The sequence below is a fragment of the Seriola aureovittata genome, chromosome 5, assembly GCF_021018895.1.
Source record: "Seriola aureovittata isolate HTS-2021-v1 ecotype China chromosome 5, ASM2101889v1, whole genome shotgun sequence".
Lineage (NCBI taxonomy): Eukaryota > Metazoa > Chordata > Actinopteri > Carangiformes > Carangidae > Seriola > Seriola aureovittata.
This window is the reverse complement of record NC_079368.1, coordinates 1,876,353-1,899,293: the sequence shown is the minus strand read 5'-3', so window position 1 is coordinate 1,899,293 and position 22,941 is coordinate 1,876,353. Positions and strand designations below refer to the sequence as shown.

Genomic DNA, 22,941 nt, shown 5'->3' with positions numbered 1-22,941 from the left:
TAGAGGAGAATAAGAAAAAAAACACTTATATTATTATCTGCTGATAGTGTCCAGGACTTACATTGGTGAGGGCACAGAGTATGTGTCAACTTGTGATCTACATCTGGAAAATAAAGCTTATGATTCAAAGTTTGAAAGAAACTGTGAAATCTTTGTTTGGAATATTTGGTGTATTTGCCTTTTGAGACTGTAAAAGAAAATCTAATCCGATGAATGTGGTGCTGTGGTCCTCTCATCATACATGGATAACGTGACCGACGGGCCAAACAAGCCGACCCAAACCAAACATTCTCTCTCTGGCACATTATGTAATGCTGAGAGTGGAACAGGTTGTCGGTGTGCTGTGGGAGGGTGAGAGGAAGCTGATATGAGCTTGCTGGCCTTTAAAAACACCTTCAACAACAACGCAGTGAGAGACGAGTCATCAGCACTACAGGTAAGATTTGACATATGTCACTGTCATACTGCTCAGTTTAGTAATTGTGTTTTAATTTTATTCAAGCTAATTAGTGCCCAGAGGCCATTTCTACTTTTAATCTGAATAACAGAAAATGTCAAAAAGTAGAAGAAATAAAAGCTAAAGCTTGAATTTTAATATTTAGATTTTTTAATTTTAATTTAATTTAATTTGAACTTATTCTGCATTTCCCATATCTGTTCACCACACTTATACATTTTGATCACATGATCTTTTGAGGTCCCTCCACTTGCTGAATGAAATATTTTTTTACATTATTACATGTCATTAAATTATATTTATCTCCTCTTTTAAACTCCAATTTCACATTGTTTCTGTTTTTTTATGTTTCATTTTTGTTTTAATGTTTATATACATTTTCTCAAATACTAATGAAACAAACTGTTCATTTATGTTCACATTTTCTGAATGAATAAAAAATCAAACTGTCCCTCTGAGCCCTTCATTTGGGATTATTCTCCTCTGCTGTCCTTGAAATGAAATGCTAATTTAATGGCAAATACTATTGTGAATGTGTGTTTGAGTATTTTATCCCTCATCCACAGTCTGACTGGGAGATTAATGAATTAGATGGCAGCACACAGTGAGTCTGAAACAAATAGGTCACAAATGGATTAATATGTTTCCTGGAACGAATAGAGATAACTGTCAAAACTAATGCAGCTGTTATCAGGCTTCTCCCTCATTCATTGAGTCATAAGTGACGAGTCATGTGGTGAATAGTGTTGACACAGATGCTTTATAGAAGGAATCAGGGGAATGGTGCGAAACATATTTTCAACAGTTCTAACCATCATATTTGTGATGTATTTGTATTTGATGCGTCTCCCAGTAGTTCCCGACTATTGAGCAGCAATGTACAGCCACTGTACTTCATGATAAGTCTACTGTACTCACAAAAGGGAAATTAAAATATATCTTTTCTTGTAATAAAGATTTATATCTTATATAAACAGATAAATATGACTTCCTCAATTTTCTCAAAATAATGAGATAAAGATCAAATACCTATGTACTGTAATGTACTGTAATTCTTGTGTATTGTTTAAAGACAGTGAAATGTGAAACAAATAAAAACACTGCTTAAGTCAGAATGAAATATGCACCAGGATCGTTGACAGAAGGTCTGAGGTTGGCAGATTACTGGCAGTGACATCAAATTTGATGTGAGAGTGGCTCAAATCTCATATTTAAACTGGAGCAAGTCATAACCCATCACCCCTGCCTTGGCGTCCTTGAGCAGCAACATCCCTAAAAGAATTATGTTGGGTATTGTTGTTAATTTAGTGATGTCAGAAATGATCAACAAGTGTTTCATTGTGCTTCATTGCGGTGCTAACAGTAATGGGACGTGTAGGATTTGTAGAACCTGGAGAACTGTGCAGTATCAGCTGTTTTGTCTGGAGTTTGCTTCAATTCAAAATGACACTTATTTTTGGTCATAGAGGGAAAAACATTTGTGTATATTCAGTCTAAGAAATATATATATGTACTGTATATATATATATATATATATTAATCTGGATGTTATGGGCCACAGTTTCAAAAGCTCACATTGGGGTAGTGCAGTCATAGGCACTGAAAGCTGAAAGTGTGTCATAAGATCTTCACAGATCCATGCACCCTCCTCCACAGCCTCCTGTGAAGCCATGGCCTCCAGTCTTCCTCTCCTCCTGCTGGTCTTGTGCAGTCTGAGTGTGGCTCAGTCCCAGCTGAAGGTGTTTAACCTGCGGGCCAGCGGTCTTCCCTCCAACATCCTGGGAACCACAGACGGCTACGTCAAGGTGTTCTGTGGCTCAGCCACTCTGGGTACGACGTCCATCCGTAACAACGATGCCAACCCCTGGTGGGAGGAGGAGTTCACCCACTTCAAGGGTCAGGAGAACGACATACTGAGGCTGGAGGTGTTTGACAGTGATTTCATCTCTGATGACCTGCTGGGTGTCTGTCAGCGTCAGATCAAACCAGGAACCCATAAGCACGACTGCTTCCTGAAGAAGGGTGGCTCCCTCCATTACTTCTACACCCTTGGTGGAAATAATCATTAGACTTGTATAGATGCATGACCCCTGTGGCCTGTATTTACCACAGCATTATTCCAACATGATGACGTGGTAATAATCTGAAACTTTTCTACATTAAAATGGTTAAAACATCTAGACCTTTGCTCTATATGTTGTTGAGTTGAGTTCTTACATTATCACAAATGTTTCCATCAATTCTCCAATCAGTGGAATTTGTGATTTTAATTATGGTAACATTTCATTGGTCGCCTGTCAGTGACATCATATCCTGTATGATCATGTGTCAGTGTGTTTGTCTGACAGAAGCTCAACATTGACTTTTATCTAGTTTTAAGCCACATACACTTTTTACACCTTGGTGGTTTTCACTCTATATTTGAACCAGATGAAGGATTTTAGTCGTCGGACGTCTGGCTCTGAAGTTATCAGAGAAACAAGCTGAGGAAATGTTAGACAGCTCAGCTCCCAGCTGCTGGAGACGTCCTGTCCTGTGTCACTGAAGAGCGTCTGTGAAGCTCTGATTTTTAAAGGTAAACTGTTCTCTGGGTGATATGATATTTAAAAAAAATGAAATACTGCTATCGTGTTAACAATACATTTTTGATGGTGATAGCAGATCTTTTGTTTATCAGTTCATTTTGTTGCCTCCTCACTGTTCATTAAATGTAATTGTTCTTTTTGGACAGTCATTGTTACAGACTGTCTGCACCGCCAGACATAATAAACGTCCTGTAGATATTGTGGTATATGATTCTGGTTATGAAAATTGTTAGTCTTGTGGTGATGGTAGAGAGAATTTAATACTTTTCTTTTCTTTTCTTTTCTTTTCTTTTCTTTTCTTTTCTTTTCTTTTCTTTTCTTTTCTTTTCTTTTCTTTTCTTTTCTTTTCTTTTCTTTTCTTTTCATCCACACATTAGTCCAGTAGGTGGCAGTTATGCGTTAGGCTCGTTTGCCAACAGCCATTAAAAGCCCAACGAAGAAGAAAACGAAGCGGTCGAAGGAGAAGAAGAAGACGACGACAGGTTTTGTTTTGTTGTGCTTTCTGCTCTGGTGTTTGTTGGAAGTGAACATGGATGTGAACCAGCCGTCATACTACACTGTGTTAGATAAAAAGAGCGAGTCTAAATTTCTTTGCTATACTCACAGAAAGAACGGAATCTTTTCTGTTTGGTGAGTCAACTCTTGTCTTAAAATACACAGGAAATTGACTTAAATCGTTCACTACTGAACGGAGAGAACCTCGAGCCAATGTCCATTTAACATCCGACAGTTTATTAGACTTAACATGAAAATAACTGCTGTGTGTAAAACCTAGTGTTAAACTGAATTATTGTTCCCCTCTGATGAGGACAGCTTAACACAACTCCACCAAGTAGCATAAAGTGCTCATATAATGTGGAGTCGGGTTTATAGTGTTCAATCAATCGATCAATCGATCTCCAAATGTATTTGGTGGTAAGCAGAGTGTAGGAATATTGAAAAGTCATCCCTAAAATCAGGTTTCTTGTGACGGTAATTAAACTAGAAAACAGTATATTGGCTCACTGAGTCAGTACAGGGGTGTACACACTAATATCAACCAACCATTGTCCCTTCAATAGACGATCCTTTTCTGAAGCCAGAGCCACTTTAACCCTCATCGAGAAAATGTAACTTATTCAAAATGTAAATCCCTTCTTTATTACATGGGTTCTGTTTTTTTATGTGTCGGTTTATTATCATTATTCTACAGAGTATTCATCAATCTGGACTCAATGGCCCATAATGACAAAGTGAAAACAGAATTTTAGAATTTTTTTGCAAAATTAGAAAAAAGGAAAAACGGAAATATCACGCTGACATAAGTATTCAGACACTTTGCTGCGCTGCTTGAAGTTTGGCTCATGTTCTTGATAGAGTCCACCTGTGGTAAACCCAGTTGATTGGACATGTACGGTGGCCCTGAGCGCTCAAAGCACTGTAACTTAAGAGGGCATGTATCTCCCCTGTGTCTGTGACTCATATCATCAAAATGCCAGATCGGGAATCTCTCTCTCTCTCTCTCTCTCTCTCTCTCTCTCTCTCTCTCTCTCTCTCTCTCTCTCTCTCTCTCTCTCTCTCTCTCTCTCTCTCATGTAGTGCAAATACTCACTGTTTCCAGGGGAAATGATGAACCTGGCTGGGACGCACTTGTTGTTCAATGCTATTCACCATTGGTTATTGAACAGCCAGGTTCATCACTTTTTCGTGTCCCCTGAAACACTGTTGTGTTGAGTATCTGCAGTGCATGTGTCAAATTGATGAAGATGTTTTCTGAAGTTGTTTGTGTTTTGTGTATTTGCATGTGCTTTCTTAAGTTGTAGTGTGCTGAGCTCTCAGGGCCACCGTAGACATGACTTGAAAGACACACACCTGTCTATAACAGGTCTCACAGCTGACAGGCCAGATCAGGGAGGGAGGAACTGCTGCAGAGCTCAGAGACAGGATTGTGTCGAGGCTCTGATCTGTGGAAGGACACAAAAAAAAAATTCCTGCTACATTGAAGGTTCGGAATATCACTGTGGTCCCTCCATAATTCTTAAATGGAAGAAGTTTGGAACAACCCGGACACACACCTATTTTACCTGGTAAAATAAGTGTCACGCACTGAGACCATGTAATGAATTAGGTTGTAGATGTGCATCCCCTTTGTAAGGACATGTGACCAAGTGTGATTTTAACTGTTGTCGTCATTATGTTTTTGTTCATCTGCTGCAGTTTGACAGATGCTGCTGATGTTTGGAGCACAGAGTACACTGAGGGCACACTGAACCAGTTTGTAAGTTTCACCTGCAGACCCCTCATGATTTTCACTCTGTACCTGCTGTGACATTGGTTGTAACTGTACCTGTCTGTTTAGAAACAGAGGTTCGCCTTGAAATCTACAGAAGATTATGCTCTAAAACTCAGGTAAGATTACAACCTGGTTTCCTTTGTGTAACGTTCTGGGAAGTTACTAGAGTTCAGTGGTCAGCAGCAGCAGAACATCCTTTGTAACGAGACCGAGCAGCTCCCATGTCAGAGACTGTACGGATTAAAGTGTCATCTTTAGGTAACTGAGGCTGAATGTTCTTGTCTTTCTCCTCAGGTCGGCTTGTAGTAGTGGAGACGTGTCTGTTGTGGTTCATGACTCCAGAGCGGAGCTCCAGGTGGGCTCCAGTCCAGGGGACCCGAGTGTGACCCTGTCCAGGCTGGAAAGCCCCCAGGCTACAGAGGAACTGCGGGAGCTGTTGTTCAGGATGGCCAACACCCTCTCTCAGCTGGACAGTAAATGTACTTTGTTTCTGTGACTTATTGCAGTTGTTTCACAGCGAGTGTGGGGTTTGAGTTTATAGGAACTTATGCATTTATGTAACCAGCTGTCACTTTGAAATCAATGCTCAGTGTGTTTTGTCCTTCCCTCCAGTTAGACCTCTGCCAGTCAGTCCAATGAAAAATCACCAATGGCGTCCAACAGGTATGTTTAGTTGAATCTCTGAATGAGATCCTCCGGTTAGTAAATGTGTGTTTTTAAAACTTATTCAGTGGTCCAACACTGCAGCTACAGCTAGTTAGCATGGGTGTGTACTGGGAGGCACAGCTGTATGATGTATGGTGTAACTGTTCAAAAAAGTTCTTATTTATCTCAAACTGGCCGAGTCTCTGATTGAAACAGGCAACATTAGCTCGGGCCTCCGTAGAAGTCCAATTCTTATGAATAGCCGAGTATGAAATTGATGTGGATCATATGCTGTGACCTTCACAGTCACCACATCTCAACCCAGTTAAACATTTGTGGGAGATTTTGGACAGATGTGTTGGACAGCGCTCTGCACCATCATCATCACAACAACAAATGAGGGAATATCTTTAGGAAGAACGGTTCATCCTCCAGTAGAGTTCAGAGAGGAGGGAATCAATGCAGAGGTGCACATGGTGGCCCAGCACTTAACAGCACTTAACTAAGACGTCGGGATTCACACCTTCCAACCAATCAGAATCCAGGATCTTCAGTGCCATATTGTAAATATGGTGAACTGCTTATGGAGTTGTTCAGCATCTTACAGCGATGATGATGATTTCTTTCTTCAGAGTTTGAGCCGCGGCAGCATCAGAGTGCTCCGTCAGTGACTGTGAAGAGACGGCTTCCAGGGGCTTCACTCATCAACCCAGGAGCTAAAAAGTAAAGTGTATCTCTCATGAACTTCTGTCGGTATCCACATGATTCACTGTGAATGTAAAGCAGCAACTGTTCGTCTTTTCTGCAGAAAGCTGCAGGCGACTGGCGTGGCCTTTGATGACGCAGATGAACACTGATCCACCTTCATGATGTCACATTGCTGCTGTACAACCACCAAGGATTGTTCTTTTAGTCCATTATCACATCATTTTTAAAATTCACAGCTGTTTGACTACCTTTATGGCATATAACATCAATCACAATGAAATAAGTGATTTCTTTAATGGTATTTTAGTATTTCTCATGACGAGTGTCTCCCTCCTGAATGATGCAGTAACTTGTACGATATTAAATTGAATGTTATTTAATCTGGAAATGAAATAAAGAATAACTTGCAATAAATTAGCTCTGACTGTGTGTAAAACAAACAAGTAGCTAATTATTCTTGATCATTAATGGAAACAAAGGTTAAATAGATGTTCTTCAGATCTGTGCAGACTAAACATTATGAGCAGGGCCAGATATCTTGTTTTCTAGACGGCAATCTCCGAATATTATTGACACTTTTCTTGTGCGTAACGCATTTGATAAGGTGGCAGTTCTACTCTGAATAACATTGTATCAAGATTCAAATCCTCCTCCTAACCCTCACCTTGTGAAGGCGTGATCCCCTGTCTGGCAGGAAATCATTTTACTCTTGTGAAGTTATTGATATATCCACTCTGCGCGTCAGTTTGCATCTGCATGTTCAGTTTTAAGTAATATTAATTAATAGCAATAACTGGGTTCAAATGTGCCAGACAGCTAGGTGGAGTTCACGTTTTCTTCGCGTCTGCGACACAAACACACACACACACACACACACACACACCACACCCACCCTGTCACCTTCTTATCTTGATAAACTTGCCAGATGAATGGCACAGATAAATAATATATTTTATTCTTCATATAATTAATGCAACAGCAGCACCAGCAGAATTTTCATTCAACTTGCATGTGACCCTGACAGAGATAGACATGTCTCCTGCAGCTCTCTGTGTTGGTTTTACAGCACTGGGGAGATAATCTCCGTTTGGAAATGTTTCAAATTTGCACTAAAGCCTCTGAAAGCTGTTTAAATAAGCACAACATCTGGACTGAAATCTTCCCTGTGCCCAAAATTGAAATTATAACAGTTATTCTGAGTTACAAATGTTTTCCACAGACAGTCATTTAAATGAGGTAAAATTAACTAATGAATGAATGAATGAATTATTAATAAATTGATTGAGAATATCATCAGAATATCCCAGATATACCATAAGTACCACAGGTCACAACGGAACCATAAACTGAAGAACACAGGCTGTGTTCATTAATTTCATGTTTGTTTTTAGGGGCACAACATTATGGTGTCAGAGGTACAGCACTCGGATGCTTCAGTAGCTACATGTAAGACAGGAAGCAGTATGTATATATCAACCATTATACATGCTGCTGCTTTTTATTCTGTATAGAAATGATTTTGTGACCTCCTCCAGCACCCTACATAAGGTTTTATTTGCAGATCACTCAGAGATTTATGTGCACTACAAAATAACCTAAATGAGGAACTGGTTAAGGTGGATACGTGGTTTAAATGCAATAATATATCATTTAATATAAGCAAGACAAACGTCATTGTTTTCGTTCCAACAGAGGTCAATATAATGTTGAACATGTTCGTATTAGAATAAATGGTCAAGAAACTGAGAGAGGGAAGTCCACCGAATTCCTGAGGGATCACACTGATGAATTTTTGAACTTTAAGGTCAATATCAATGAGTTGATGAAAAAGTCCAAATATGTTGGTTTATTTTCTAATTTGAGGCATTTTCTACAAACATTATATCAGCCCTTATGTGAGCCTCATTAAATAACTGTAATATTATATGGTGTAATACTTATCCTTGTGGTACGTTCCCAGAAAGAGTTTAGGGATAGAGGGAAGTAACAGTGAAAAAGAACAGGAACCAGATTCTAGTAATAAATAAGGAGGAGTTTTGTTCACAGCACGGGAAAACTGTAACGATATATATATATATCACTATCTGACGTAACGACAACCACAGCTCTCTCTCTCTCTCTCTCTCTCTCTCTCTCTCTCTCGGCACAAATGGCGCACAATGGCCCCGACCAAGCCTCCTCCTACAGCATTTAAAGCCCCAGTTCCTGATTGGGGAACAGGGACAGCCGTGCCACATCACCTGCTGGAGGAGAGGGGAGGGCAGAGCAGGTCATACCAACACACACAGAGACACTATAACACAGAGGCACGCAACACTAGTTATCAGGAGAACCTACAGATTGAACAGAAAAAAGTCATATGTATAATATCATGGTCTGCAGTAAACGCTCCCACTGACGCTGTTTTCCACTGTTACAGTTTCTTGAAGCTTGCTGAATGTGATATCTTTCACCGTGCTTGTATAATGTATCATGTTGTATTTAACCTAAATGACCTTATTCCAATGAACTTGAAACATGAACTTAAATGAATGAGCCTCGTAACACTCTAAAAAGTCACTATCTCTATCTGCTCTTCAAAAGAACTTAAAGCAGCAGTTGCTACTAAAATATGTTTAAACTCGCCTAAATCCTGAAAGGCTGGGGTCTTCAGAACTGCTTACTGTACTGAGCATTTATTTTAGCATTATTTCTATCTACCATTTATTGCTGATCTTGCCTAGCAAATAGATATAAGGACTGATGGGACAGATGTTCTCGACCATTTAGTAATTCTTTTTAGGCTTTTAGGTTTTAGCATTCAGGTATTTTGTGGCTGAAGTTGTATTTTGTACATGCCGTGACTGGGCCCCTACTCACAAGCTTTTGAAGCTTACGTCCCATTTTCACCCATATTGTCATGTTTGTATACTTGTTTTCTATTTTTATTCATGATTTTGTCTATTTTCCTCTGAGAATTTCTTTTTTTTTGGATTTCTCCATGGTTAGTTTACCAAGGGCATGGGTCAGAGACTCAAGACTAGCCCCCTGCAGGGAGAGGCGCCAGGCTGTGGACGTAGTAGGAGGTAACACATACATGTCACAGTATCACCTCAAACTCCAAGATAAAAATAAATGCATAAAAATAAAATAAAAAAAATTAATTATAAATAAATATTTACTTCCATGTTATTTTTTGTCAAAGCTTCAGGGAGCCACCAAGGCTGAAGAGCCGCATGTTGATGATGATGATGATGATGATGATGATGATGACAGCTCAACATGAAGACACATACAACCAGCACAGAGCACAAGCATTACTACAATAACATCTATCTGCTGTCAGCTTGCTGCCAGCAGCTTTGTGAGGCTGTACTTAGGCTGATAACAGGCTCACAGTGACAATGCTAAGATGCTAATTTTAAGCAGGTATATTTTTGCCATGTTCACCATTTTATTTTAGCTTGTTAGCATGCCAACATTTGCTAATTCTCACTAATAGGATGATGAGTTTTCCCAGCATTAGGTCATAAATCACCTGATGATTGCACCACTGTAAAACTGTTTTAACTTCAGTTTAAAATGATGCCTGTTTCGTTAGGCATTTATGGGTAAGTTTGATATTAGCAATATTAGCGATATTAGCAATATTAGCGATGTTAGCGCTCCACTGGGGGAGCCATCAGAGAAACCCGTTGTGTTGTGAGAATTTACAGCACGTGTTGTCAAATTGATGAAGATGTTTTCTGACTTTGTGTTTTGTTAAGTTGCAGTGTGTTGAGACCAGGAACACACTGGACAGACTCTACGTCTCATCTGGCCTGGGATTGCCACATGGTCCTGGAGGAGGAGCTGGAACACATTGCTGGCGAGAGAAACGTCTTGACGCCCTTGCTCGTAACCTGCTGCCACACCAGATAAGCAGCAGAATATGGATGGATGGCTAGATATATTATTTATTTAGATAACAGTTATTATTAATTCTATTTTAAAAATTTAAACAATTTTTCACACCATGATGATCATCATTTTGGACTTCAGGGGCTCTGTAGAATCCTTTATTTATTTTTTGCTGGCTATAAGAAGTCAAGTTTGATTATACTGACTGTAAAAGAACATGCACACCTGAACTAGTTGACATTGAAGTTTATGCAGTGCCCTTGGACTCTGCAGTAAACTGCTGTATTTGACACTGTCTCTCTGCGGTCTGTAGCAAAATGGACTGTAAAACTGACATTTTGTAAAATAATCGGCGCCAACCTATTTGCTCTTTTCTTTCTCCTGCTTCTCCATCATGATGTGGGTTCTAAAGATCTACAAGAAGACGCTAACTTCAGACAGAAAATGTGTTATCTGCTATCTTGTAATAAACATCTCAGATACACTACATGCCCAAAAGTATGTGGACACTGGAACATTCCCAAACCATGGGCATTAATATAAGCTGCCATAACGGACTCGCACTCTTCTGGTTTTTAGCTCTCCTTCAGATCTTAAAATCTTGCAGCAGGGATTTGCTCCCATTCAGCCACAAAAATATTACTGATTTCTCACACTGATCCCGGTCTGGCTCAGTATTCATCTGAAAAGTGTGGAATAGGTCAGGGCTCTATCCAGGCCAGTTTATTTCTTCTACACCAGCTTTATGGAGCTGGCTTTGAGGACAGGGACATTGTCATGTTGAAACAGGAAAGGGCCAAACACAGACGTGGAGGCACATTGTTGTGTAAAAATATTCCTGCCCATATTATATTATATATGTACAAATATTTGTGTGTAACCAAAAACAGCTTTAATACTGGTTATTGGAACACAGAAAGCCTTCATGCGATGCAAACATCAGCATGCACTCACCAGTCACTTTATTAAGAACACCTGTACACCCGTTTATGAAATTATCCCATCAGCCAATCAGTACAGTGCATACAATCAATACAGGCCAGGAGCTTCAGTTCATGTACGCATCAAACATCAGAATGAGGAAAAATGTGATCTCGGTTACTTTGACCGTGGTCATGGTGGCTGGTGTCAGAAAGGCTGGTTTGAAGTCTGAGTGTTTCTCAAACTGCTCATCTGGAATTTAAACACAGATGGTCGAGTCAGAGTCTGAATCCATGGACCCAACCTGCCTTGTGTCAACGGTCCAGGCTGGTGGTGGTGGTGGTGTTATGGTGTGGAGAATGTTTTCTGCATACCAATCAATAATGGTGTGAATGAATAATCTTTATATTGATATTTAAAGTGTGCTGGTTGATTCACAATGTCAACTTATGCATTGAGTACCATGCAATGAAAACATTATACCATAAAATTTGCAGTAGCTGCCGGTAACCTTTAAGCAGCACAGGGAATTCAATCCTCTTTTCCCTAGACTACATATGTTGACTGCTCTGCAACCCACAGCTCTTCAGCCCTTCTGCAGTGGCTCCCTGAAGCTTTGTTGCGCAGTGGACAATCTTTCAAAGGGAACACCTCTTATCTGATACTGTGACAATGAAATTAAAAAAAAGTTTTAATATTTCCTCAACTAAAATATCCTAAACATCCTACACATCCTATGTCCACAGCCCAGCGCACTTCCCTGCAGGTGTAAAGGCAGGTGTATGTGGATCCAAGTGCAGAGAGAGTCAGGCAGAAGTACAATGTCCGAAATCCAAATCTTTAATCCAAGAAACGTAGCAGAGGTCAAAATACCAAAAGACAGTCAGACCAGGCAAAAAGGCAGATCAGGAAAAGGCAGAATCGAGGGTCACAAAAATACCAAAAACAGATCATACACAGGGAATCAAACAGGACTTAAACGCGAGAGAGCTTGAACACAAGGGTAATAAAGACAATCTGGCAAAGACATGAGAAATGAGGCGGGGGTTTAAATACACAGGAAACAAGACACAGGTGAAAGACATTAGGGCGGAGACAGCAATCAAAACAGGAGGGAAAAACCAGGAAGTAAAACAAACAGCAACACAACAGAACCAAGACTTCAAAATAAAACAGGAAATGCCAATAAAATGAATACAGATCCTGACAGCAGGTGATTAGTCTTGAGTTTCTGACCCCCGCCCTGGGTAAGTTAATCATGGATAAATCTAAAAAAAGAAAATTCCAAGAGGAAAATAAAGTGCTTAATTCTGTGTGGACAGATTCATTTGCTTTTACTGCCAACGATGCTGGCTTACCTGTATGCTTGATCTATGGTGAGAAATTAGCAAACAACAAAAAGTGGAATGTTGAGAGACATTTCCAGAACGAGCACACAGCATTTGCTGAAAAGTACCAAGCTGGAGCAGCGTGAAAAAGAGCAATTTCACATCTGTAGCAGAAAGCTGAGCAGAGCAAATATATCATCATACTTTCAAGAAGTGGATCAAGTCTCCAAACTCAACTACTCCTGCTAGTTTTGTGCCAGCCCAGGAGATAGTAAGGCTTAGAAAGTCATTGACGGATGGAAAATACATGAAAGAATCGTTCATTAAAATGTCAGAGCAACCATTCATAATTAAAAATAAATCAATAAAATGTAAAAATAGATAAATAGAAACAAAATGTAACAGTTTTCTTTAATGTAGTTCTATAATTTTGTGAATGCAACATAAACTATAGTTCTTTGTAGGCCCTATATATAGTATAACTATAAATAAAAGTTTATAGGCTGTGTTATCTTCATTTTAAGGGCCAAATATGTTTTGCAGCTCCAGACAAATTTTATTTGGTGGGAGAGTGGGCAAAAATGACTCTTTTGACAGTAAAGGTTGCCGACCCTTGGGCTAAGTCAGCAAAATATCCATTTATTTTTTTTAAAAGAGCTAAAAAGGTGAATTAAAAGTACATGATGATGTAGTTAATCAGTATTAAAAACTTACTTGGCACCAGGCCCATGCCTCAGACCACCTAAGGGATTGGCTTCTTCTAGGCTGATGCTAACTGAAACTAGCATTAAAACGTAACATTAATGTTGAGGTTTGTTATTCATTTTCATGAATACAATTCCCTTAAATAGTGACTGGTCTTTATTTACATCAACTGTTTCTATTTTCCCTGTTAAAGTTACTATATTATGTTGTCAGTACAAACACAATACTTCCTGTATCCCTTTCAAATTAAAAACCCCCAAACATTTCAGTGGACAGAAATACTTCATTTCTTAACAAGGCTTTCCAAGCTGGAAGGTGTTGTGGAAAAGTCACTGACTTGCAAGGTTTCCAAACTGCACTTGAAATGTGGCAACTGCCAACTTGTGGCGCTTGTACGTTAACTAATACAGTTTGGCTGAGACTTAAACACATTCTACAGGCACTGTGCCACTGTTGAAGATAGCATGATTACACTGAATTTATTCAATGAAAGGGATGAAAATACACATTATGCTTAGTTGGCATGCAAATAATATGACAGCCATCAGGAGTTTGTCACCATGGTTTTTCCCTGGCCATTATTTGGCACCAAACTTTATTAATTCATGTTGAGCACGTATTCAAGACCCGGGTTGTATTTGACTACTGGAAATTTATTGGGGAAATATGGTAGCCTAAAAAAAGATTATCTATGGCTGTGACATTCATCCTTTTACAACTGGCTACTAATTCACATATTATTCTACTACACCAGAGAGTAAGTGAAGGAGAGAGAGAGCATCACAGAGAGAGAGAGAGAAGGCAACGATCCCTCAGGGAAAGAATGGGAGAGAGAAGTGTCAAGTGTCTCTAACCTTTACCGAAGCATCATGATGTGGCACTCTCTGAATCATAGAGTTGAGCTGGCGTGGGTGACTGTGTCTCAGGTGTAGCAGGCATGAACCACTTCCAAACCATACACAGTAGTACCCTCTACAGCAGATCACCTCAAAAGCTTCACCTGGAACAAAGCAAAATAGGGTGCGTTCTGGATACACAGTGGGTGGCCAGCTTGTTCTGCACAGTGGGTGCAGTGTGGAACACACTTGGCATGTCAAGTGAACGTAAAACCCACAGTGACAGGAAAATGTATGATGGCTTGCAGAGAAAACTGTGCTCCAAGTAGTTCGTCAGCTTTTTGGCCATCATGTACAACATCCTAAACGAATTGGCTCTTCTGTCTGAGTGCTTACAAAAGCACAATATCGCCACCACATACATGGAAAAACTGATAAGGAGAAGCATACAAGTCATTGAACAAATCAAAGAATCACCAGGTACCAAAACTCTTGAGGCCAACATAGCAGCAGTCAGAGGTAGCCTGAGATGGTGGAGTTAATTGACAATGCCAAAATTGTGTGCATCAATTTGCAACAGTTTTTGCCAAGTGTAATTAGCAACATCTGGAATCAAATGTTCACCTTCCCTCAGAGCCAATGATGTTCACTCACAGATGGAGTACACTCAGCTGCTTGAACAAACAAGAGTCCTGGACAGTGAATCCAGGCCAGACCCTCTACCTCCAGGATACAGAGAAAGTTGCAGTACTAACCTGTGTGTTAAATTCCACCCTCTTCATCCGTCCACTCTGAACGCATTCAGAGACTTGTCACTGATGAATTGTACCTTATTGGTTCCATGCAGAGGGTCTTCAGCCACACGAACTTGACGATAACATCCAACCGATCACAAATTCAAGTGTGCCATGTGTCATGTCAGGACTTGGCTGAGCAGCACCGAGCTGAGGACACTCAGACAAGGGTAGCAAAGGCAAACCAGTTGAACTGGTTCCCCTCTGGCAGTATTTGTGAAATATTTGCTGTATCCTGTGAAGTGTTCAGTGATTTTCTTTTTTTTTTTAAACAAGTATTCTGAACTGTTGAGCACTAACTAGTTTGAGTAGACCAGTCATTCATCCTGTGTTTATACACTGCACAAACACTTAATCATCATAGTATGACACCAAGTCAGTTAAACAACAGGGATATCAATCTGTCCATTTAGGAAGCTCAAGTGATTGTGGTTTTGCATGTGGTGGCCACAGACAGTTGCTCTCTCCTGATCCTTCCTGACTGATTCTTCTCTAGTTTTGTGTTTTGCTAGACTCCTTGTCACTGCTGGTGCAGTGGGCCCTGGGTTCCTCCAGGTGCAGGACAACATCTGGCCTCATGAGCCCAAAGTGTGTAGGCAGTTCCTGAATGATGAAGGCACCGATGCCATTGACTGGCCCTCATACAGGTCCGTGGGGGCCATACACACTACTGAGTCACATTATGAGTTGCTGTGATGAAATTCACACAAGTTGGATCAGCCTGTGATTTCAAGCACATCTACTCTTACTTCCTGACTGAGACATCTGGATCAGGCCTTGAGCCCCGCCCACCACCTGCTGGCTCCAGGTGGACAGGTGAAAGAGCAGCGAGTATGAAGATGGTTAGAGGAGGAAACATCAGAGAAACTCAGTCAGAACCCAGACTCAGATGAGGAGTCTGTTGAGACCAGAATCAGAGACTAGCAGACGGATCAGAACGGTTAGCATAGTTAGCATCTTTTATTTGTTTATGTTGTTTGTTAGCGTGTAACTGGCAGCGTATGAGACAGTGTTAGTGGTTGTACTAATGCTAGCTCTCTCTGTCTGTACCGACAAGGTTTCAGGTTTATTAAGCCCCTCCCACTGTCCACACAAGTTGACAGGATTGGTTCCTTAGGTTTGTGATGTATGAAACCCTGGCTGTCTGAATCTGTTTTTATGAGACTGTCATTGGTTCACTGCAGTTCAAGGTGGAAATACTCAGTCATAGTGTTGATGATTATTTCACTCATCATGTATCATATATATCATATATTATAAAACTAGAATTACTGCCTCCCGGTGTTTTTGCAGAACATTATGATGTCATAGTGAAGTTGACCATTGACCATTTAGATGTAAAATGTCATCACTTCATTTTATCCTTGTAGACATTTGAGTTAAATTGTGTCATAATTAGCGTATGAATTTGTGAGTTATGGCCAAAAACATGTTTTGTGAGGTCACAGTGACCTTGAACCTTGATCTTCGTCCACCAAAATCTGAACAGTTCATCTTTGAGTCTTTTTTCCCACATCATGATGCATCTCTACCATTAAACAAATTAATATGTTCATCTCCACAGTATTTTTTGTGGGACTCCATGTATCTAACAACCAGTTTACATTCTGACAAACAACCAGTACAGACTGGGTACAGAGTGGGTACAAAGTTGGTCTTTTACAGGCTGATTCCAGTAAACAGACTCAATATGTGAATTTGAATACTTTCAGCCCAGTAAATAGATAAATAAAGGCTTTAGTATTTTTCCAAGAGTTTACTTTTGACAGTATGGAGAAGGCAGGAAACATAATTTACAGCAAATACTGCATAACCATTAATGGATTTTTTTTGAAAGAATATTAAAAATTTAAAAATAATAATAATCATTTTTTTAATCCACCTGTTTGGTGTCTAGTCAAAATATTCTGGCTTTTGCTTTGAAAGGGCAGATCGGAAGTGCAGGTTTTCATTACTCTGGCTCGCTTCACGTGATGCTGTTCCCGCTGGTACCTGCTCCAACTCAGTACAGTCATACGGAATAAAGCTAATCAGACACCGGGGAAACGCTGGCCGGTGATGGACCGACACACGGAGAATGACAGACGGAATACAAACAGTGTCGTTACGCTTTTTACTGTCATTGTGGCCTAATTCTACCAGCACCTGTTTCCGCTCATAATCTTTCTTCTTCTCCAACAAACTGTGGAGACAAGCGTCATATTATTTGTTATTAGTGAAGGCCGACACATCTCAGCGCAGGAACAGAGCAGGCACATGGATGCCCGGGGATGGGATAGAGATTCTCCGGTTATTTAAACCTCGTCACAGGCCACCGCCTGTATGCTAATGTGGTAAAATTAGGACACACTGGAGCAGAAGTGGGAGGCAAAATGGGATTTCTGCACCAGCTCCATCTCCTGCTGTGGAAGAACATCTCTCTGAAGAGGCGGGGGCCGGTAAGACATCTGTTCATATGACAGTCTGTGAAATGCTTTAAAGTCGTGTGTGGTTGTCCGTCTATGGAGAGCAGACGGGCGTCGGTTCAGCTGCTCCGCTGCTGCTGCATCGTCCACAGCCGTTATTTGGGCTAATTCTCCCAGTACCTGTCTCTGCAAATGTTCCCATCACACATTAGAATAACACTGCAGTGAGCTTCAGAGGGAACGTGATAATGATGTCCACACTGGTTCACTGGCAGGGTGTTGTTGGGAGACTGCTTTTTCTGATTGTGCTTATTCTGTCAAACAGGTTGTTGTTAGTGGACAAACAACAGTTTAATAACAGCCTGAATGTGGAATAGGCCTATGCAGTGAATATGAGCCCAGGATGTGTTGTCATGAGCTCAAGTTTTTATTTTATTCTGTCCACAAGCTGCAGATAATTTGAAGGGCCTGGTGTTGCTATCATAGATATGCTAAAGTCATTTGAAATTATTCATACTAACCTCAAAACATCTATAACATTGTTCAATTGTCAGACTTGATGGAAAGAATTCTGGAGAGAGAGCATATAAATGTAGTGATGTGTGACTAATTTTGAAGGGGATTAGGAATATTATACATATGTTTTTGCTTGTTGCCACTTCAGTTCTGACTGAAGGATTTAAGTTATAATCACAGAGGATAATAATACATTGTTTTTAGAGCGAATGATCATTTGACAGTATCTGTTGTCTAACCACATCAAATCAAATGTATTTATTAGAGGTGGGAATCACCAGAGGCCTCATGATATATCATCATTATACTTAAGCCTTTCTACAACATTATTGCTATTTTAAACATTTAGTGATATGCTGACATATCATAACATATATTGCGATTTATTATTGCGATTTATTCATAGTTTTTCAACATGTGTTTATCTAACAAGATAAAGTTCATAAACTGTTTGTATGACAGTCTGTGTGTGAACGACTGAACAATGTATATTGAACAATGTAACTTGTCCAGCAAAAGTTAGCAGCTCCTTCAGAAACTGGGAAATTTGAAAGCAAATTAATGTTAAATTGAAATGAAATAAAACAAAAAAAACAAAACAAAAAAAAACATAGTCTTACATTAAACAAATAATGTTAAATTGAAATGAATTAAAATGTGTAGTCTAAATAAAATGTGCTATTGTTTGCTGCTGGCCTTGGGACATTTGGACAGTGAAGGACAGAGAGGAGCCCATGCTCTGAGGTCAGGGTGCTCCTCTCTGCTGTGATGGTGTCTCTAGACTCACCCTCAGCTGAGACACTAATACCTGGGATACAAAGGTACCTGTTTTTCAGTTTGTCCAGAGAAGGCCAGACTTGCTCATGTGACTTACACCAGAGTAGTGGGTGCTCTGTGAGTGACAGTGGTGTGACTTCTGGGTATCTTCTAACCTCCTCCTCTGCAGCAGTGGCAGATGAAGATTTTGGTGGGGCAAGCCATCATTAGACATCACATATGGCACTCAGATATTAAAGGACAGTGCAGGATGAAAATATATCATACATCATGTTGACGCTCTTGTTTCTCTCCAGTCACCAGATTTTCAACTTTGTAGCAAAACTGCCATTTGTTGTAAAGTCTTTCAAATCAGCTGGAAGTGCGTTCCTGTAATGTGATGCTTGGAGAGAGAAGGCCAATAGTCACCTAGGTGACCAGGTAAATTAGGCAGTCATGTCTATCAGCATGTCTAGTGTGCCTACTTCCTTGACAAAAAACAGTCAAAATGGAAGGACCAAGACTATTCAGTATTTAAAAAAACTAGTCTGGCATCTGCATATTTTACCAAATTGTTCCACATTAAAAATTCATATTTTAAATATGCTGCAAGCGTCAGTTAAAGCTCATTTGCGCTCATTACTGTAATTGATATAGTGATTTGTTTAAGTATTCGCTGCTGCAAAAAGTAAAATTATTGCTGTCATGCATTAGCAGTCAACTGTCTCCATATGGTTCATCGTAACATCATTAATCTCTTGATTGTGTGTGATTGTGTGTGTGCAATTCATCAGCAATTATAAAGATGAGAGGCGAATGACAGTACAGCAATTCTCAAAGGTTAGGTTGTGACACTAGCTGTAAATTTTACAGACAACATCCATCCAGTGACATCGTTTCCATTATGACTCACTGTATTCTGCCATTGTTAGGCTGACAACACACTGAATAAGTAATGATTTGTTTTACTGCAGACTAGGGATGTTTTTTTTCTTACTTATAGGTGACGCTCGTTAACCAACCATTACCTGACAAGATTAAAATGTACTATTTAGAATAGATGAGTGTCTGTAACCCATTAAAAATACCAATACACAGGGGTTAAAGTGGACCAGAATGATCAGGAGTGTGAGATAGACAGACAAAGACACACACACACACGCACACAAACACACACACACACACACACACACACACACACACACACAGGAAAGCCACTCCTGTCAGATCATCACAAAGGATGATGGTCCTTTTAACTTCATTGTTGCAAAAGAAGCGAAACCCACATCCATGAGGTCATTACTATTTACGTGAGAGCAGAGGAGCAGAATCACTGAGTAATGTGTGTGAACAGCCAGACTACTGCTCACACGACAGAGTTGGACTGACGTTAAACCTCAAAATAGAATAAACGGGCCGACCTCAGTCCTCGACAGAGGATCGTCACGACAGATGCTAACGATGTCCCAGGATATTTAACTGTTGAACTGATAGTATCAATCAATCATTAAGCCGTTAGGACAGAACAAAACAACAGTTTCAAAATAAAAGCCCTAGAAAGATAATATACTATAAAGCCATATGGAAAAGTTTTGTGCCCCCCCCCCCCCCCCATTGGTAATTGACAAACTAGTTCAACATAAATATCTATCAAGTTTTGTGACAATTGGGCAAACTGACTGATTTATGACAAAGTTTGCACCAGGCTCATGTACAGGCTCCTTATTCCGCCATTTCTAAATAGTTTCACACACGTGGTTCGATATTATGAAACATATCCTGTGAGTTTTGTGATAATCGGACAAGCAATTTCTCATTAATGACCGCATGTCATCTGCTGCAGTATTTATGAATACATTTGGCACACCTTATTTTTCACTAGGCACTTCTGCAATCTACTTGATTGGCTTAAATGATTGATAAGTGATTCAAAAACATGTAGCTAGGAGAATGTGACTCCTGAAACTGACACGACCAGGTGAAGAGAAGACTTATCCCTGAACAGTGTTGTTACAGAGTGGAGCTTCCTCCCTCATTGATGAGCCTTGGCCAAAGTGCAGAAACCAGCTTGCAGAAAGCACACAAACATGACAAAATGACAAAAACATAAACAGACTTAAAAAATGCAGCAGACATGAAATGTTGATTATGTATCTGGAACATTTATATAGAAACAGCTGTAGCCTTTTAAAATTGGCACACCTTATTTTTCTCCAATGTTCCAATGTTCTCCAAATCTGGATTAAATGTGAAGATAATGATTCCCAAGTATTTCAACTCGTGTACGACCTCAAGGTCGAAACTCAAGGTCAATATCCAAATTTGCCCTTTTTTTTCAAAAACATAGCACAGTCTTCTTGACATTAAGATAAACTTGATTAGTCCTAGGGGGTAATTTAAAAGGCACAGAGATTAGACATTAAATAAAACACACAAATGCACAACAAAGAACACAGCCAGTGCAGGACAAACTGTACACATTAAGGAAAGACAATTTGAAATATGAGCCAGTGCAGCCTGTTGTTCATCCGTCACACTGTTCTTAGTTCTGCACTGTCCAGGCTGAACTTTTCTCTATAACTACTATTAACTACAAATTTATACAGAGGAAAGTGACAAAAAGCACCACAGTTTAAAGTGCTGATTGTTCTTTTTGACGTGTTCTCCTCGGTTTGTTCTCCTCTGTTTGCTACATGATTCTTGTGAAGTGTGACACCGTATCCGACGGTGTCTCCAGGCGTGTTCTGGTGGGTCAGTCCAAGTCAAAAGTTTGGGCTGACTTTTATTCCCACTCCATCCCTGTTCTCTCCCTTAGTATCATGTATAACTTTATAGATAAGGGAGTGATGATGATGCAGTACGTAAGATATGGTGATGAAGTTGTCAGCAGAGCGTATGGCAGCAGCAGGGGGCAGAATGCTTATTACAACCAGAAGAGACTTGAGACTTGACTTGGACTCGAAAAAAAATAACTTGTGAGCATCTATGATTCACCACTGGTAGTTGAGGCTGATGAGACTCAATCACGGAGCGATCATGGGTGTCTATGTGATTGCTTTCATAGGTCTCCGTTTTCACCCGTCCAGACTACAACACAACCCCGTAGTTTTCAAACTAAATCAGGTCCAGCAGTGTTTCCAAAAGTCTCCGTTTTCAGAGCAGTGTGGACGGTAGGCAAAAACATAGCAAAAGAGATCTGTTTTAAAGCTAAATTGTAGTTGTGTGAACATAGCCTAATTCACCACAAGCTTACAATTAGTAAGGCATACTCATTAAAATATGCAATAATTAAGATCAGTATATATGATGGGAATGGTGGCACCACATTTTGGCTTTCACGGCCAAAATGTTTCTTTGGGTGGTCCATGTCCCTCCCACTAGTTGGCCACTCCATATCCTTCAGCTTTTTCAGTTGTCGGTCTCACACGTGTTGACAGCTCGTGCTACATGCATGTGTGTAACTACAGTGATTGTCTGTGGGGTCTGAGCACTACCAAAATGTGGGTGACCTACTGTCAATACTGTGCCTGAACGCATCCTGTGTGGACTGAAGCTGCTGCTGCTCCTCTGCTAACTGCTGCTCATGCCATACGCCTCCTGTGTAGACACGGTGTGACTGAAGTTGTGCAAGATTATGGGTCTGTCCTCTGGCTTCCTGGTTGCCATTACTGGTGTCCTGTTTGTGTTTGTGTCTGTGGGTGGGAGGGTGGGGGGGCAGCCAGTTTTAGCCCATCTACCGTCAGACATCAAACTGAGAGGAGGCAAGAGAACTGCATTGGAGAGCCTCTGTAATAATAATAATAGCAACAGCTGCATCATTCCTGCCTATAGATTTATAATCATGCTGCTCTACTTTAGCCTGACTACAGCTGTCCTGTGGACTGATCGCAGCACAATGATGTAGTCAGCACTTACCTGAGGTAAGACACAAGTTAATACATAGAGGAACATCGTGGCCCAGTTGCATAAAGAATTCAAAAATGATCAAGTAGGATTTGGGAGAAGAAGGGTACACACATACTGTACATAATGGAATTTAAAATTGTTGAGTGATGGAAAGTAACTAACTACATTTACTCAAATTTGTATTTCCATTTTATGCTACTTTATACAACTTTGTCCACTACATTTTAG

General features: G+C 40.1%; 3 protein-coding genes across 6 annotated transcripts in view; all 3 read left to right on the top strand.

The window, feature by feature from the left end:
* Nucleotides 1-320: 320 nt before the first annotated feature.
* LOC130169899 (perforin-1-like) lies at nt 321-2,637 on the top strand. Its single transcript, XM_056376947.1, has 2 exons — nt 321-436; nt 2,114-2,637. Exon 2 carries the CDS (start codon nt 2,128-2,130, stop codon nt 2,524-2,526), a length of 399 nt encoding a protein of 132 aa, XP_056232922.1. The 5' UTR covers nt 321-436; nt 2,114-2,127; the 3' UTR covers nt 2,527-2,637.
* An 850-nt stretch (nt 2,638-3,487) lies between these two features.
* Nucleotides 3,488-7,084, top strand: paxx (PAXX non-homologous end joining factor). Of its 2 annotated transcripts, none has more exons than XM_056376573.1 (7): nt 3,488-3,672; nt 5,239-5,299; nt 5,381-5,430; nt 5,609-5,787; nt 5,927-5,977; nt 6,592-6,682; nt 6,768-7,084. In XM_056376573.1, the coding sequence occupies exons 1-7, from the start codon at nt 3,572-3,574 to the stop codon at nt 6,814-6,816; spliced, it is 582 nt and encodes a 193-aa protein (XP_056232548.1). In that variant the 5' UTR covers nt 3,488-3,571; the 3' UTR covers nt 6,817-7,084. The 2 variants fall into 2 exon arrangements, with proteins under 2 accessions (XP_056232548.1, XP_056232547.1); XM_056376572.1 differs by having other exon boundaries at nt 5,609-5,793.
* A 10,023-nt stretch (nt 7,085-17,107) lies between these two features.
* abca2 (ATP-binding cassette, sub-family A (ABC1), member 2) overlaps nt 17,108-22,941 on the top strand; it is a 101,260-nt gene continuing 95,426 nt past the window's right edge. For all 3 annotated transcript variants that reach the window (XM_056376315.1, XM_056376313.1, XM_056376312.1), the window contains exon 1: nt 17,108-17,568. In XM_056376315.1, the coding sequence (XP_056232290.1) occupies nt 17,503-17,568 (66 nt within the window). In that variant the 5' untranslated portion in view covers nt 17,108-17,502. The remainder of the gene's footprint in view (nt 17,569-22,941) is intronic.

Excerpts from the sequence above, each read along its gene's own strand:
- LOC130169899 (XM_056376947.1), top strand. The coding sequence starts at position 2,128 with ATGGCCTCCAGTCTTCCTCTCCTCCTGCTGGTCTTGTGCAGTCTGAGT.
- paxx (XM_056376572.1), top strand. The coding sequence starts at position 3,572 with ATGGATGTGAACCAGCCGTCATACTACACTGTGTTAGATAAAAAGAGC. Across the intron at positions 3,673-5,238 it reads AACGGAATCTTTTCTGTTTG|TTTGACAGATGCTGCTGATG; the intron begins GTGAGTCAACTC and ends CATCTGCTGCAG. Across the intron at positions 5,431-5,608 it reads GATTATGCTCTAAAACTCAG|GTCGGCTTGTAGTAGTGGAG; the intron begins GTAAGATTACAA and ends CTTTCTCCTCAG.